The sequence below is a fragment of the Emydura macquarii genome, unplaced genomic scaffold (genome assembly GCF_026122565.2).
Source record: "Emydura macquarii macquarii isolate MOO-44397 ecotype Brisbane River unplaced genomic scaffold, CSIRO-AGI_Emac_v2 contig_1146, whole genome shotgun sequence".
Taxonomy (NCBI): domain Eukaryota; kingdom Metazoa; phylum Chordata; order Testudines; family Chelidae; genus Emydura; species Emydura macquarii.
This window is the reverse complement of record NW_027131283.1, coordinates 422,716-441,242: the sequence shown is the minus strand read 5'-3', so window position 1 is coordinate 441,242 and position 18,527 is coordinate 422,716. Positions and strand designations below refer to the sequence as shown.

Here is an 18,527-nt window from a genome sequence, read left to right as displayed (position 1 = left end):
AAATATTTTTAGCTTTGGAAGGTAGTGATTGATTTCAGGCATTGCCCTCAGGCCAAAGAAGTCCTTCCTCTTGTCCCAACTTTTATCTCCTAATTTGACTAGACAAGCCACATTTCTAAAAAATACTGCTTGAGAGCAGACATGGAGAAAAATGAGCAAAGCATAAAACTTCCAGTTATGCAGGTGCGGTTTCTTTACAGAAGACAATGGTTTCACTTCTTCTGGTTGACCAGATTGCTTTTGAAACCAAATTCAGTTTTCTGTGCCCTTCCATCACTTGAACTAATTGAGCCTAATTTTAATTTGAGAGGTGCCATTTTCATTTCTGTTTCAGCAGAGCTCAGAGTTGCTGTATTACATCCCCCCTACAACTACCACTGAGAAAGTCACACTTGCCTCCATTGTGAACATCACATTCCCAAAAATCATAAGGGTGGGATGGCAGCAGGAGAGACAGTGTGACAATACCAAGTGGAGAAGCTTTAAAAGGAAATGGTTTAAGCCTATGTCTGCCTATGCTCTGGACTGAGAATAGGCAATTGTATACAGGCAGCCTTTCTAGACCATATGGGCCACAAGCAACTCACTAGTGTTAATTTAATTCTTCCCGTGGCCTAGCAGCTGCACCAGGCCAGATTTCAGATGACCATCTTTTACATCAAGTACAAAGAACATGCACAAAGTATTGTTGTTTTTGATTATGTGGCAATATGGCTATTACCTGGTGCATTTCTGACACATTGGACATGTGCTCTTTGGAATGGTTCACTGCTCTGTGAGCTAAATGCATGCAACCTGTTGAATTTTAGCTACGTGAAGAAGATCTGCACAGAAGAAGTCAGACTAAGTTTCATTGCAACCTAAACATATCATCAGGGACAAAAACTCTTTCCATGTCAGTAGCAATATAGCTGCATAATAGAGCTGATAGAAAAAAATGCCCATTAGAACTGAGCAAAATTCAGAATTTTCATCCTGAAATTCTAACATTTGAACATTTGTTGACATCTGAAATTGGAATGAAATGTTGAAATTTCAAAAAATTTTGTGGAACAGAAATTCTGAAAAAATTCTATTCAGAAGTGTTGCAATGTAACATTTTGAAATTTTTGATTGAAATGAAACATTCTGATTTTGGGAATGTCAAAACAGTTCATTTCTAGTCAGTGCAACACTAAACTTCATTTTCTCATTGGAGAGCATTGCCTCAGGTGAGGTGTAGTTTGGGAACCTGATGCCCCTCCTTCCCCTTCCTGCAGAAAATTTCAGTTTTTCCATTGGAAAATCATTTTGATGAAAAATTCCCAACCAGCTCTAATGCCAATTATTTTTCATGTGTGATCATTTTTTGTTTTAAAATTTTGTATCATTTTTAAAAATAAAGCACTGAAACAATTTTATTTTTGGTAAAATTTTTCACTTTTGATAAACAGCTTCAATTTTTGGTAAAAATTTTCAGTTTTTGAAAACTACAATCCAAAAACTGAAATGAAAAGCATTTTTTTTAATGAAAACTTTTACCAAAGCATGTTCATTTTTTGGTTTATAGTGTTTTTGTGTGGAAAAACTGAAAAAAAATTGACCAAAATAAATGTTTTGTTTTTTTTCTGAAAACTTTTGTTTTGGTTGAAAAGCCTTTTTTTTTTTGGTAGGAAAAATTTCAAAACCAGCGCTAATGAAAATGTCTTTGTCACAGAAAAGTTTGAGGATGTAGGTGCTAGGAAGACCAGAGAAGAGTTTGTTTTCTAGTTTGGCACACTATGCTACACCAATTAACACAGTTAACTGAAGTCCATTTATATCAGCTAAGGTAGCATGATATTATATCCCAGGCTGAGAAAGTTAGATAGTTTTCCAGACTGGCTGGTTTTAAAGGGACTATGATGTTGCCTCTTGTTCCCTCACCTTCCTCTAAAACCCCATATATATGAAAGGGTCTGGTGTCCCTTTAAATAGTCATTTGCTCTAAACTGCCCGTAAGTTTGTATGTAGGTCTTTTGCACTGAATTTTCTTTTGTGAGCAAATAACAAAATATGACTGGTCTATGCAGAGCTGTTACCATTTCTCACCGATACTCATGTTAGCCTTTTTGTCAGCAAAGAGAGTTCATAACTCAAAAAGCTGCAGAAACAAGCAATTAAAAACACGCATACAATCCTGCTTCTTTCCACCAACCCACTCCGCCGCCAAATACTTCCACTGCTGGAGTTGCCCAGATGGTTTAGCTTTCTGAAAGTCAAACATATGGTCAGTACTTTTGATTGGTAAGTGCATAAACCATGATCCTGGTTGATAATGAGGAGTTTCATAGCAACTCAGTATAATGAAATAGAAGCTAGCTTATGTTTTTAGGAAAGAGATTTGATTTGTACTAAAATAAAAGGTTAGAGGGTATTTGCTGGCAGAGTGAGAGGAGTTGAGAATTACAGGTTCCTTTAAGCATATTGATTTATCGCACTGATATGCAGTACTGGAGAGATGGGAGTTGCATTTTTTGGTCCCATCCCATTCCATGATCATGGATAAAGCTGATGTAAGAAGATGATCCATATGCTTTGATGGCACAAATTAATAAAAAGAAACATAAGCTCTAATAAGCATTATTTATTCAGAAAAGCATCCAGAAATCTATCTACTTATCCAAAATTTAGCTTTACCTTTAACTCCCTCTAAGCACAACCCTTATTTCTCCAGCTGGCCCATATCTCTTCCTCCCTCTTGATAGGTCCTGATTCTGTCTGCCTTTTGTGGTGACCTCCCTTACCATTCAGTATTAATCTCAAGTGTGGGTGACCAGATAACCCTCTCCCCCTGCTCCAGTAAATGATCTCCTCTTCTGGTAAATAGTCTTCAGTAGTTTACTTCCTTGCCCTCATGCAGCAGGGCAGTATAACCCTTTTGGGTCCCCTGATCCGCTACTTTAAAATTTAGAAGCACTCTGGAGCTTTTCTCCACAGTATTTTGAAATGTTCCTTTCCATCAGCAGTAGGTGAGGAAGAAAAGTCTGATAAGACCTGCCACCACAGGTAAGAAAGCGAGATATGTGGAATGGATAGGGATCCTGGAATAGGAGTTTCAAAACAGTTTCCATTTTGGTTTGGAGATGGAAACGTGTTCAAAGAGAGGGGTTCTTTCAATTCAGTTTTAAACCACTTTTGAATGGAAGAAGGGAGCTGAAGTATTGAGCTATTGAACGTCATTGTTGAATGTGGTGAGCTACACTTTACATGCCATAAGAGGGGGCGAGTGGGTCGTTTTCAGACTTTTGTGAGGTCTGCCTTGTCGGGTATGGGGTCATCACAGAATGCTGTACAGAGAAAGATTTTGAGATGAGTCCCTGTCAGAACAGAAACCTCCCAGCCCAGTCTAGTTGCTTATGTTGTCTTGTCCAGGTTTAGTTATTCCTCTGCCTTCCTTTTTGTGTTACAGTATTCTGGATTTCACACAGAAAGATCTGAATCTGACCATGAGAGCCAATGGGGTGGAAGCCCACTAACTGATACTGCCTCTCCACAATTACTGGAATCTGCTGAAAGGCCAAGCTCCCAGCACCATGATGTCTCCTGTGCCTATAGACAGTACTCAGACCGCAGCTCTCTCTGCTATGGTTTTGCACTTGACCATTCCAGGTTGACGGATGACAGACATTTCCATACTCAGGCCTGTGAAGGCGGAAGGTGTGAGGCTGGTAGATATTTCCTGGGCACACCGCAGTCTGGAAGGGATACTTGGTGGGGTTCTCGTTCAGCATTGCCCCTGACAAAAACTTCCCCTGAAAGCAGAGAAGCATATGAAAACAGCATGCCCCACATTACTTCAGTTCACAGGATACATGGTAAGAGATAACAAGTAATTGCTGAAATGGTTCTATAGTAGTATGAAGCCAGCATTTCAAAGGACTGACTTAAACATTCCCAACTTGTATGTGTGTGAGTCCTGATGTGTGTGCTGAAGTCAAGGTTTATGTTTATGCACTGGGAATTGTGAAGGTGCAAGTCTGGATTTTGATGATCTAACATAGATAATCAAATATTCTATTTGTTCCATATTTTTTTAACTGTGAAATTGAGTTAGGTAAACATTATAAGTGAGATCTTAGCAAACCTGTGAAAAGGTGCACTTAATATATATATTTTATTTCCTTGAGTGAAGGCTGCACAAGTTTGGAGAGAACTAACCCGAACTTGTATCCAGAACCAAACCCAAATTAAATATTTTTTTGTAGTTTGGAAAAACTAGGAGATCTTTTCTTCTCTTTTGTATTTTTTAAACTTTTGATCCCCTCCATTGGTGCTGTCTTGGACTAGAAATAAATATGCTGAAAAAACCCCAAGAAAGACTGTTTTCCAAGTAATTCCAGCCAGACTAAAGGTAAAGAGTACTGGAAACTTCAAAAGAAGCCCTGATCTTGATTTGATAGAGTCAAGAGGTTTGGATAAAATTCACATAAACACTCAAAATACCAGGTGCTTATCCAAACCAAATTGTACTTCCAAATCTTTTGAGGGTTATCCATCACAACCAAACTTGTGCTGCAGGTGTTTCAGATACAAATTAGCAAAAAATAAAATAAAAATGATGCTATGAGAAGCACAGAGATAATTATAGTCTGTTTGTGACAGTCCATTGTAACAGTAGTTTGCATATTGAAAAAAGAACTGGATTGCAGTAAAAGGTATTACCCATAGAACTCATGGGAGCACTTTATACAGGCGCAGATCCTCAGCTTGTGTAAATTGGCACAGCTCCATTGACTTTTAGGATCTGGCATTATAAGTTCAGAAATAATAGACACTGTTTCATTCCAATAAGAAAAAAAAATCATGCCAAAAAAGAGAGAAAATGTAATAGCAGATTCAAGAAAATACAGTCTAAAAGAAAGAGAAGGAAGAAAGAGACCTCTAATTTGATTTGGTTAGTATTGTTCTGCAGATTTCTCTTTGTGATAACCTATTGCACTTCTTTGTGTTCTGCTCCCTAATGCTGATATTCATGAGTTTGTCTAGCTTTTTCTTTGCAATATGAAAACTGACACGTGTGTTAATTTCACAGTAACTATAGACATACACTTTGATACATATATTTCTCATGTTATAATTTTTGGTGATCATGCTAACAGAGTAATGTAGAAATAGTATTTATGGGTATAGGTTATTTCTTACAGATATGATAAAATATATTTATCTTTTTTTTTTGCCAAACACAATCAAAGAAAGCTGCTAAAACTTGGTTTTGGTTTGTTTGTTAATTAAACTTTTATTCCAGATGCTTCAGATACATTCTTAATTATGCGATGCTCCACAGATCTGTTACAGTGGGTCTTCAGCCCACATGTAGCTTTGGGGGCAGAATCAGACACATCAGTCAATATCCGGAAGGGAATGCCCCATGTTCTGAAGAAAGGATCAGTTTCATTCTGCCAAACCATGCTGCTGCAGAGCATCAGTCTTTCCCCAAACACCGCCCCCTCCTTTTTTAACTGATTGGCCTTAAAACATTTGAACTCAAAACTTCACCTCCAGAGCTGCTTCTTTGGATAAGAGAGTGATTTTTCTCTTCTTTTCCTGTTCTGAGGTGTACTTGAGCGGTGGTAGTGCATGTCACCCATACGCAGGGTAATAACGGTGGTCAAAGTCAAGAAAGGGGAAGGCAAAATTAATGTGCCTCCTACACTTCTCCCTTCTTTTTGTGGGAAGACCCCTCAATAGTAACTTCTTCCAGGCAGTGGTCACTTAGGCCCCTTGTGCCAGGGCAGGCCATGCTGGAGATATAGCAAGTGGCAACTCCACATCTACCTCCCACATGCATCAGCACCAGAAGACCCACGCATGGAAGTAGACAGGGAAAGGTAACTCCAACCTACTGAAATCCACCTCTTTCATCTTCTCAGGAAAAACCACACAATATTTCCCATCTGGATCTAAACTAGAACCAGACACCTCTCTCCATGAAGCCCTGGGGGATGTCAATGAGGAGAAATGGGAGTCTCCACCAAAGCCAAGAAAGATTAAACAAACAAGACAACAGGTTCTAAAATGTACCTCTGTCTAAATAAAATGTGGTGTTTTCTCCCCACAAGGAACTCAGCTCTTTTCTCTTTTGTAAAGGACATAGTGATCCTCTCAAAGGGGGTTTTCTTCTAAGGTTCCATGACCTGGACAGTTGATTCACACCTTAGAAGAAATTATGTGGCCACTTTGGCCACCCTTGAAGGCTTCAGCTGCCTCCAAATATTTTGCCTGCTTTACCTTTACATGCACAGATATGTTTTAGCATCTCATCCCCCTCAAGACGAAGAAAAGCTTGTGGTCTAGGGTCCTTTGTCTAAAAGATCTTCTTGGTGACAGAATTAGTTTTAGATGCACTTCATCTATCAGCAAGAACAATAGGTTACAATACAATGACCTGCTTGTGGCTTCCTTCAGAGAAAGCACAAATGCAAGAGAACATCTCTCATGTGTTTCAAAATATGCTGTCAGAAAACATTTTGGAGAACCAACAAACTATATGGGGGGGTGGAGTATTTGGAAAAGACAAAAGAACTCTAGCCTCTGGTAGGCAGTAAAGAAGAGAATAAAAGCCACATTTCAACTGTAAAAATATTTTCCTTATACAACTAGGGGGACAACCAATACAACAGAGGGAGAAAGAACAGACTGGAGTAGGTTGTAATTTACCATCTAATCTCCAGCCACCTTAATATCACAGTCTTCTCCAGTGTGCAGATCAATGGCCACTGTTCATATTGGGTAAATAAGTCGTGGACATCTCCAGAGGAGATACTCATTAGAATTATATAAGAGGCCTAGACACAGATTTATTTTCTACTCTAACTCAACCAAACCAGGAAAGAAATGGGACAGGAAGAAAGCTATTTACCTACTCCCCATCGATAAGGGGCTATTGCACCAGGCTCTTCTGAGGAGGACAAAGCCTATTCTCCATCCTGTAAAAAAAGAGTTAAAAAGAGATTGGGCAGAAGCAGAGCAGTACTGGATTTTAAACATTTCAATACATTTAAAAAAAAATGCAACTTCAAGATGGAGACTCTCCTATTCATCCTAGCAATAATCAGTCAGGGGGAATTTTCTGTTGCCTATAGCCTGAAGGAGACATGAGTCCATATTGTACCATTACCATCCCGACAGAAAGTTACCCTGCTTTGCCAAAGCACTTCCAATACAAGTCCTTACCTTTTGGATACACAGTGTTTAAAAAACACTAGTGGTCCTAAGAATAGCTCTCAAACAAGAAGGGAACCATTTTTATTTCTTCCTCAGGGCCCCATCCAGAGCTAAAGTGCTCAGTGTAAGATTTGGATTCCAGGTGAGCACAGGGTGATATTCTTGGAGGTAGGGGCGCTGGAACAATTTTTATAGTGGGGGTGCTGAGAGCCATTGAACCAAATTGTAAATCCTGTATATAATGGAAACCACTTCAAACCAGGGGTGTGGGGGGAACCCTAGTTCCAGCACCTATGCTTGGAGGAGTGGCAAGACAAACTGTAAACACTTATACAGGAAGTTAATTGTACCACAATGCCTCTAACACAGTCATTCATGTTCCTCTTGGATATGACAGCATTGTGCATAGATACACTACAGTGGACCACAGGCAAAATGAGACGTCTCCAGAGTTTTCTTCAGAATTTCCAGATTATCCCCCCCATCAGTGAAAATGGGAAAAGTGCTTCAGAAATCAGAGTTATTCCAATGCTGCCAGCCTGGAAGTATAGGGTGCTTCTTTGAGGGTCACAGACAATCCAGGGAACATGGCCCTGGCAGAAGAGGCACAGCATCAAAGCTTAGAACTATTTGTTATGGACTCAGACAAATGGTCCGCTCCATGGAGAATGAGCATATATTTGTCATGACAGACAATGTATCCACCAAGTCTTTTCTAAACAAGCAAGAAAGAACCAGAACAGGCAAAGCTACTGTTGTCTTGGTTAGAGAAAACTTCCAAACTTCTTGTGTGACCTTGGGCAAGTTAAGTAGGGCCAGCCTCTGAACTCCTTTCCTTTGAGGGTGAGCGCTTACACAGATATTCCCTTTGGGATGGATTCTGATACCATTACTCACGGTGAATAGTGCCTTTCTCCATAAGCATCCATGTGAAGCCAATGGGCTTGTTGTGAAGGAAGGGGCTGCTCAATGTGAATAAAGAGATCAGAATCTGGTCAAGAATTTTGCTAAATTCCAGTTCCCCACCTGTAAAATGAGGATATTAATTTTGGGAAAGGGCTATTTTCCATTTATTCTTTGTACCGTGACCAGCACAATGCAGTCCTAATGGCTACTGCAATAGCTCAGATACTGTGGTGATGAGCACCCAGCTAGCAGATGTTGCCTTCAGGAGAGAGTGTTCCACAGTATAGTACCTCATATACACAGAGAATGGAGTGTATATACTATTTGCCCACAATTATTAATTTTATCACTCACCCTAGAGGCACACTGGTGATAACATCCCACTCTCACAGATATGTGGACCTTAGTGCAAAGAAGAATAGAAAAATGTATTTATGCTTACCTGAAAAATTTCTTTCTGTGAGTAATAAGGTCCAGGAATCCTGCCCTCCCAACCAGATGATATTGTTTATATAAGCTGAGGCAAAACATAGCATTCAGTAATTTGCAGAAGTCTTTCTTGTGCTCTGCAGCAGACATGTATATGAGCTCAGTTCCATTATTATATTGCCTCTGTAGTTGGGTAATATCCTCCATGGCTGTAGAAATTGTTTCAGTTGCTAGGTTCTTCTGGGTTAGGGTCACTCCCCTCCTGCTAGTGATGGATGGGTCTGGTTCCGCCCCCCCCCCCCCATCCCCTCCAGTGCATGCCAACTTGAACATTCCCTGGAACAGATCTATGGGCCTTATTACTTGCAGAAAGGAACATTTCAGGAAAGAATGGTTAAATGTCCCTATTCTAAAGGTTTTAGACAGCAAATATTCTTGCATTACAAAACTAAGTACAGCGCTGGCTTGCTTCATCTGTGAACACAAAGGGAACTGTTTTGTTATTTCTATTTTTTTATTGTCAGACAGCATGTATAATGTGCAATGTAAGACCACACAAAAACCCAGTGTCTGGATTTATCATATATTTTGCCTATGTCTTAAAATACAGAAGGGGTTAATAGGGCACAGTTTAATAATAAAAATGTATATGGTCTTTTGTGGGTTTGATTTTCAGATGAACCTCAATCCTCTCTCTTGATTTTCTTGATGTGGAGAGGTACTTATATATCTAAGTGCTGCCAACTGTACATGTAATTCACTGTAGGTGCTAATTAATTGCATCCCCAGATTACAGACCATCATTGAAAATCAGGCCTGTATGTTCAAAATCTGACCAAGCACACTTTCTCCTCAGAACACCCATGTGAAGAAGTAGTATTAACTGCATATTATAGGTGATGGTGGTAAATATACATTAGTTAAATCAAGGCTAGTGTTGGTAGCCCCAGGACTAGAACTCAAAAAGACTGAATGGCAGTTTGGTCCCCAACTGACATTTTATATCCCTTGCAGCAGAAATATTTCATAAAGAGCTTAAGTACAAACATTTGGTCAATTAGTTCAACTGGCCTATCTTGACAACAGCACTTACATGGCAGGAGGAATTGTCTAGAAGGTTAAAACACTTGACTGGGTCTCTGGAGACCTGTTTTGAATTCCTGGCTCTTCTACAGGCTTCTTTTGTGACCTTTGGCAAGCCACTTAACCTCTGCTTCTGTTCCCCATCTGTAAAATGGGGATAATAGTATTTACTATGACTCTCTTATCTACTTTTTGTGTCAGGGGCTGTCTTTTATGCACAATGTGAGTCTCCTGGTGACACCGTAATGCAAACAATAACCAGAAAAACCAACATAATCAATCGTTACATTAAAAAGGATTTTAGATTGTTTGCCTTCTTTCTGAAGTCCACATACAAATCAAACCTGATGATTTGTTCCCTTTTTTATTTGTTCTGTAGGGAGAGGACACTGGGATGAGGACAGTGTCGTTAGCTCCCCAGATCCTGGCTCTGCTAGTGAATCAGGAGACCGATACCGTACTGAGCAGTATCAAAGTAGTCCACATGAGCCCAGCAAAATTGAAACATTAATAAGAGCTACCCAGCAAATGATTAAAGAGGAAGAAAACAGGCTACAGCTACAGAAAACAACCCCTGATCAGCTGGTCTCCATTAATGGAGCAGGGAAAAAGCACTCTATTTGTTTTGCAAACTACCAGCAACAGCAGTTGACAGGGGACGTCTGCCGTGTTCCTACAGTTGTCGACACCTCTCCTTGTGAACACATCCAGCAACGAGATGGAAAGATTATGAGTCCGCATGAAAATGACTATGACAATAGCCCCACAACACTGTCTCGGATAAGCAGCCCAAATTCTGACCGAATTTCTAAGTCTAGTTTGATACTAGCTAAAGACTACCTGCATTCAGACATGTCGCCTCATCAAGCAACAGGGGACCATTCAGCAGCTTCGCCAAATTATTACACCTCACACAGGCAGTACTTTGACAAGCATGCATACACGTTAACTGGATATGCTCTGGAGCATCTATATGACAGTGAAACCATTAGAAACTATTCTTTGGGATCACACTTTGATGTGACTTCTCACTTAAGGATGCAGCAAGATCCAGCACAAGGACACAAGGGGACCTCCGTTATAATAACCAACGGAAGCTGATGTTTTTTCTACAATATTTTGTACTCTAAAAAAAAATCTTTGAAATATAAATGGAAGATATGTAAGTTTTAATGCCCTTGTTGTTACCAGCATTTGATATACCACTCTGCACTAGAAAGAATAGCCTAAGGTATGGGGAATGAGTGGGTTGACACGTTACTGTAAAAAAAATGCATTGGCATTCAGGGTTATAGTGAATGGAGCTAAAGTCCAAGTTGCTGGCACATTATGTAGAAAAGAAGATAGAGGAGGTCTGTGTTGGGAGCACATTGTGGCAGGACAGCTGAGCAATTCGTGTATATTGTGTTGGAGTCAGTTGATGAAAATACTGCCAAGGGCAGAATCTCTCAATTGCATGTGTGCCCCACAGATTTTAGTCATCAAAACAGCTATGCACTCTTTACATGTAAAAATATGGATCATATATCTTTTCAAAATACACATACAAATGGGTACATTCACTGATTTGTTTATTCATTAAACTCTAGCCATGTTTTGCTGCTCAGTGGTGCAAAGCATCTAGGGCTGGCCAACAGAAAAAAGAGAGAGAACTTCAGATTTGTTACTTCCTTGAATAGCCACACACATAGTGACACCTTTGCTTGATTTGAAAGACATAAATTGAGCAACATAGTTATGGGTGGCTATTGGACTGCTTGCTCATGCAGTATTTAAAAGAAGGACTCAGAAAGGGGGGATTTCTTAGCTTGGTTTTGAGCTAAGCAGAGGACATGATTGTAACAGAAAGATACTTTGAATTGTGGTCATATTTTGGATGAATGCATGAGATGTCTGGTAAAGTCAAATGGAGGAAAATTAGTGAAGAGAAAGGGGGCAAAGAAGCTGAAATGGAGAGTGGTCCAAGATGAATTAATTTAATCCCATGGTTATGTATACCATGTAGCGATAAATATGCTATGGGGAAAAAAAGTTCAAAGTGGCTGAGATAACAGGAATAAGTTAGAAGCATAAAATTACTGGAAATTTGGCTGTAAGGACTATAAAACACAAATATGTTAATGCAAGACTATTAGAGACAATGACAAAGTGAAGACTGCAGAGTGGATGTGATACCCAAAGATTGTCTCAGAATGTGTGTTAAGAAAGTGAAGGAGATTGTAAGGACTCAAAGGTTGAAAAGGTAACATGTCGACGGAAGTGATGGGTGTGACTTTGAAAAAGGCATACATTCTTGTCTTGTTCACAAAGGAAAATAGGGAAGAAATGTCAGAAACAGTCATACAGTAACTATGGGAAGAGAAAAAAGATACTGCAGGAAAAATCAGGGTCTTGAGAGAATATGGGGAATAAGAAATCCCAGTGTCCGATGACTGACTACAGCATCAGGGCCTGCAGGGACCTGCTCTAGATTAAGAGATGTGTCAGAGGAGGTAAGTAAACATATTTAAAAACATCATGAGCAGGGAGATACTGTTGGAGTGGAGATGAGTCAATATAACACCTGAATTTAAGAAGGCAGCTAGGGACGGTCATGGTTACAGTTACTGGCACAATCCTTCTCCAAAGGATTTCAGTGGAAGCTGGACCAGGACCCTCCTGATTATACCAACCTAGAGAATGGGCAATGGGGTGCTTAGTAAAATGAGATGAACACTACAGAATGGCTTGATTTGTAATGTAAAGAAGCTAGATGTATGGGACTTTACTGTCAATGGCCAAAAGACATAATCCATCAAGTAGAAGGTTGCACTGAGGGTTTGTGTAGATTACAAAAGTATCAATCTTCAAAGCAGGGCTAATCAGTAGCAAAATATTAATAATAATCTCAGTCACCAAGTACAGATTTACTAGAAGACAGAGAAAATTACATAGCCAAACTTGGAATACTACTATAAACAGTTCTGATCACTTTGAAGCAGATTGTGATACTCTTACTCACACTGAGTAGTACCTTATGCCACAAGCAATCCATTTGACTTCAGTGTGATCATTCATAGTGAATGGTACTATTCCACAAGACAAAGGTGTTACAATCTGGCCTTTATTATCTAAAACTCACAATAGAAAAGGTACAACAGAGCACAAAGCAGAAAGATAAAGAGAATGAAAGATCTAATAAAAGTGTTTAAATAAACTGGATCTATTATTTTTGGAAAAGATTCAGAGGGAATTTACCTGATGTGCACAAAGTTCTGCACAGAAGAGAGGTTAGATAATGGTATAAGATTATTTGAATTAGTGGCAGATATGAGAGCCAAGGGGCATTAAATGTTAGCCAAGGAAAAATGAGAACTAAACAAATGTGGAGAGAATTATATTAAATGAAACCTAGTAAGTTGAATGAACTATAAAGGTCATAAACAGGAGCAGCTAGTATAAATAATTTAAAAAAAAGATAAAAACAAGGCAAGTATTTAATGCTGTTGGGAAAACACTAACAGCTGCTAATTCAAAGGGGGATGAACCAAAATGAATTTCTTTCAGCCCAACAATTTTATATATTCCTAAAATGTTAGGAATGAGAGGGTATTTTTGATAAGTCTGGTTCTGGATATATCTTTATTTAGTTTACACCTATGAATAGAGTTAACAACTTTTTGTTTGGAGTCTTATTGTACAGTATTAAAATATGATTTGCTGAATAAAATAGAATAGAAATACATGCTATCATATGTCCCTTGGCTTGCTGCCAGTACATTACAAAAGTGACTCTAAGCAAATGTGAATATTATACTATATTACAATATGAAAGGCACCTTCATGAATGACAGTGCTAATAACACAGTTTGCTTATATTCTTCATCTAAGAAAAAAACAAGTAAGCCATGGAATAAAGATTCCTAGTTACTATTTACTGTGATCCAATATAGAATACAAATTTCCAAGCAACCATCATTAATTAAATTTCTCCTATGCTGAGACTTTCAATAGTTTTGTTTCACTACACTGGCAAATGCAGGAAGCTGCAATGTAATAAATATAATATCTAAAATATCAGTACAGTGGTCTGGAGCCCTCCATCTGCACCCAAGTTGTGAGACAAGCAAGACTGACACTTGCTCATTCCCCACACAAGATGGCAGCAGTTATTGCTCCTTTTTAGTGCTTCATTGTCATTGGCTGGAGGCACTTGCCTGTTACAGGCTGCCTGATTGGCCGTCCTGCTCTCTTAAAAGGCCTACCTTTGTGGGAACAGTTTTCTCTTAACTTTCTCTTAACTTCAAATAAGGAGCTGGCAAGGAGCTTTTAATGTGATTTTGAAAAAATTCTATAAATTATTTGTAAGTATAATTTTGTGTAAGTTGAGGGACCTGCAGCACGCTATATCCTGCTTCATACTAAATGAAAGTCATTTTGCAACCCTTGACTATAGCATTCATTATTGCCAGTGGTAAAACATGTACTTTCCTGTAGGGCACAAAGCTTACACTTGTCCATGACATCAATGCTTATTGTATGACATACTTTAATGAACTCATGTTTAGTTCAACTCAACATTTAACCTTGCTGATAAAACGTAAAAATCCTCAACATTCTTCAAGGAACATATTTTTTTAAAAATGAAATGAGCAATTTTGAAAAATGCAAGCTACAGTATTTGCTTTGATAGTTTTCAAATGTATCATGTTAGGTTAATGCTGTCACTTTATACATGAGACATTTTAGGGTACATTTCAGTTCCACAAGTGCTACAAGTAATACTACACTGATGGCACTGTATTATGCTTGCATTTCTATATCAATAGCATTATGTCAAAAACATAATGCCAAGTTAATTTGCTAATAAAAACTACAAACTACTTATGACCCTTATCAAAAGCTTGTTGAAACCAATGGGAGTCTTTTCATTAACGTCATTGGGCTCTGGATAAGCCTATATGCCTTTATTTGATGGTAAGAGAAGAATGGCATTATCTCTCATTTAAACACAATTGCACTCAGTGGGCATCATGTACATGTTTAAGGCCAGAGTCTTATACAAATTCTTAATGTAGAGTAAGAAACTTTACTCCTCAAGCAGTTTTATTGATTTCAATTTGTGGAGTAAGGTGCTAATCTAGCAGAATATGGCTCCTAGTGATTTGGCACTAGTTTTTGGGCACCTGAAAGATGTAACTATGAAAATTGTAAAGGGAAAAGCTCACAGATGGCATGTATTAATAATGCAAGTTGGCTTTTCTATACATTCTTTGAAGAGGTTTAGAAAAATATGGGCAGCTCTGAACATTGGTGGGTGCCAAAGCCCAAGAACATTTTGCTATCCTTTCATTTTCTGGGGAGTGGCCAACTTACCATGATTTTTGATGCTGTTCCTACAAGTACTCCCACTAGGTATAATACAGTAAAATCCTATTTATCCAATCCCATTTAATCCACAAATCCCTCAGTTTATCTGCATCTCAGTTATAACTCTCCTGGCATGAAGCACTTATTCAATAATTCTTCTGATTACCTGAGCCACCATTTATCTGAAAGGTTTTGATAGCCCCCAAAGTATTCAGAAAAATGGGCTTATGTGGTATTTCTGCAAAAGGCATGGATGTACTGGAAAAGCTACCCGCCTGTTGCAGAAGCACCAAATTTTAGTTGCAGCACCAAAGTCCAACAAACTCATGGCTACCAGAATGGTTCTTCAGACCTTCCACAGGAAAGTTCACTTTGGCTTCAAATGGGGTTATTGCTCACAAACTAATTCTAGGACCAGACCTAGCTATGGGTGTTTTGGAGGAAGACATGATTAATGTCTGGTAGCAAATGTATTTCAATTCTGGCCTTTCCATGGAATTCTCTTAAATTTACACATAGCAGCATAGGGTCGTATCTTGCTCCCATTGAAGGAAATGGAAGTTTTGCTATTGACTTCAATAAGAGCAAGGTTAAAGAATTTATTTCCACACAAATATACATGCTGGTTAGCCCCAAAGTCATCTAGACTGTGATATTCAGATAACTAGAACATCTATTTTATATATTGTTTTATTAAAAATGGCTATTAAATAATCTGATTGTCTGCTGTTTAAAAACCCAACAGTGCTGTACTATCACTATGGTACCATATATGTCATCTTGTTTGTTGTGAATAAGGCCCCCGAGAGTGGAAGCTCCATGGATTAGCAAAGTATTTTTACTGGTCGCTGCTCCAAAAGGGGTTATTATTTTTGACAAAGAAAATTAAGTAGAATTTTCTGCAGAATGGTGCGTGACAGTGCAGTTCTCTTTCACAAAAAGCATCCTTGGAGTGTCTGACAGTGAAAAATTACATGAGAGGAAATTTCACTATGATGTTCAGTTCATGCACACAAGCGTTGTGAGGATAAATCTTGGCTCCAACTGGTAAGACTGCACCCCCTTCTGAAAGAAGGTTAATTTATGGTTCCTGCCACGGGACTATACATGAAAGGAAAGATCAAACATATAGGCATTATAGTAAGAAACAAGGATTTTTTTTTTGCCTGTTGTGTCCACTACTTAATCTCTCCTTTCAAATGGATAAACATAGGATTCTAGGGTTTAAAATACAAATTTTAAACATTTTTATTTATTGAAATTTTGACTGCATGTGATTGTGCTGTCAGATACTAATAAAGTGGGAAGTTTGGAAACACACAAAATAAGCTCATGAACATATTTATAAAACAATACAGCAGTTCCATTTCTAAAGAAATAAAGTCAATTTTAGAGCACTGTAATTTTTTTTCCAATGGGAAATATTGCATACTTAAAAAACACAAACAAACCCCAACCCCCGTACCCAAACCCAATGGATTATATTTATGAAAAAAGACACAGATTGCCAACATTTCAAATGCCATGCCTTGCAATGTATAGGTTCTAGTGACATTGTAGTATAACATCTGTAATTTGAAGTTTTCCTTTGGAATGTAATGTAGGAAACACAATTTAGCTATGTTAACAATATCTTGCAAAGTGTTCCCGTTTATAATTATTTATATTGTAAATAGCTTTCTGAAGTAAATTTGAAGTTAATGTGCATAAGATGTATTTATTATGTGAAGATTTTTTTTGTTTAAAATATAGTTACCAATATGCAGTTTTTGTCTGGTTTCGTGAGTTTTTAAACTGACAGTCCTTTACATGGAAATGTTTTCAAGAACAAATTTTAATCATCTTTTGAATACCTCAGAATTTAAAGGATGTACAGGAGAAGTCACTTAATTGGATTTCATTGTATTCCAAATAAGTGGCTTTATATTTTGAACAAAGTTTATTGAAATGGTATGTAGCACTGCTGGTACGTGCCTTTGAAATCCATTTAATCTAAATGGAGCATAGTTACATTTTATTCTTCATTTATAATTTGCCATTTATAACCCACTTAAAATACCAAAACCAAAGATCACAGGCCATTAGGAGATGGTGGGGCTAAAACACACCAGTAATTCTCTGGTTATCAGCCATATTATACACACTGTTTCACGTTTGTAGTGTGGCTATTGTATTGACGTGCCATCCATTGCCACTGCCCAGTTTCTGAGTTTTCCTCTGTACCTGGAAGCATTGGTGGCTGTCTCACCTTACATGGAGTCCCTACAGTGCATTGACTGCAGACTGCAAAGGGAATGAACTAATGTAGCACTTTGTGGGGGTAGTCAATTGCAGAGAGTCAATGGACATACGCTTCTTGCAACTACAATCCCTCCCTGCTGCCTCTGCTTAATGGTAAAGAAGGTTTATTAGCTGGGTGCCGGGTAGAAGGAAGAAGGATTCTGAGCTAGAAGGTTGGAGTGGAAGGGTAAAGAACCTGAGGGTGGGGACGAGGGGTTTCGGAGCATGAGATGAGAGGAGCTGTGAGCTTGGGGAGGGTGGGAAGAGAAGATGTCCTGAAGCATCTATGAGGTCTATGAGAAAGTGGGGAAGGAAAGGTGGACGTTCTAAGCTGGGGGGATGAGGGCCTAAGCTTTAGGGGTATGGCTGGGTGAGGTATTTTAAGCAGTGTGTTATGTTGGAGGTGGTCTAAAAGATTTAGGGGGCTTCAATAGCTGGGAGGAGGTGATGGATTGAGTATGGGTGAATGAGTGGTATATGTGAATGAAGGGACATGGGTGAGTGGAAGCTGGTAGGATAGGAGCTATCTTGCAGTAGGAGAGAGAGAGCGGTTAGATGCTGGAATTGGGAGAAAACTGACAGTCATAGATAGTGGACACTGTTTCATCTGCTCCTGTTCTTACTGAAAAATATCACAGCTTTTCAGCGTGGAAAGAGGAGTGGGGGTTGAATGGGGAAGAAGATGGGAGGGCTCTTTTCTTCCATTGTTCCCACTAGCTGCCCTCATCCCTCACCAAAATTCTTCCCCAGGACTACTCCCACTAGTGCCCCATTTTTTACTTTGAAAATCTGTTCAGTTTGCATTAGGAAAGCAGGAGACATGAGGGTGAGGGATGCTGGGAAAGAGGCAGTGGAGCCTCTAGTTCCTGCAGCTCCATCAGTTAGCTGGGGGGGCATTGTGTAGGTTACTACTTTGTGAGACAATCAAATAACAAAAGTTGTGAGAACTCTGTGACCTTGTGCTGTCATATTCTTACCTCCGGTTGTGAATTGATGGAGCAATGAAGGCTGAAAAATCATCTCCACAAAGTGGCTGGAGCAATTATGACTGTCCGGTTATAACCTGAATATTCATTTATTTTAATAGGAAAACAATTAATTTCCCATGGTTTGTCCCTTTAATGCGGCTTTCCCAATCACTGGGCACCACCCTCGAGCTTGCAAACAGCCTCCACCTTTTTGTATTCCTGTGCAACGGTCTGTCACAATTCCCATCCTTAGGCTTCATGGAGCACAGGGACTATCCTGTTAGTGTGTTGTGGGGTCAAAGAGCACCCCAAAGGAAGCGGGGATAG

The 18,527-nt window shown here is 39.0% G+C and overlaps 1 protein-coding gene across 3 annotated transcripts in view; it reads left to right on the top strand.

Annotated features, from left to right (window-relative positions):
- Window positions 1-16,712, top strand: part of SIM1 (SIM bHLH transcription factor 1) — a 63,213-nt gene extending 46,501 nt beyond the window's left edge. For 2 of the 3 annotated variants that reach the window (XM_067546513.1, XM_067546514.1), the window contains 2 exons: window positions 3,431-3,836; window positions 9,983-16,712. In XM_067546513.1, coding sequence (XP_067402614.1) covers window positions 3,431-3,836; window positions 9,983-10,704 — 1,128 coding nt within the window. In that variant the 3' untranslated portion in view covers window positions 10,705-16,712. Of the gene's footprint in view, window positions 1-3,430; window positions 3,837-5,891; window positions 6,068-9,982 lie in introns of those variants that run through there. The other variant, XM_067546515.1, reaches the window with a different exon arrangement.
- The last annotated feature ends 1,815 nt before the right edge of the window (window positions 16,713-18,527 follow it).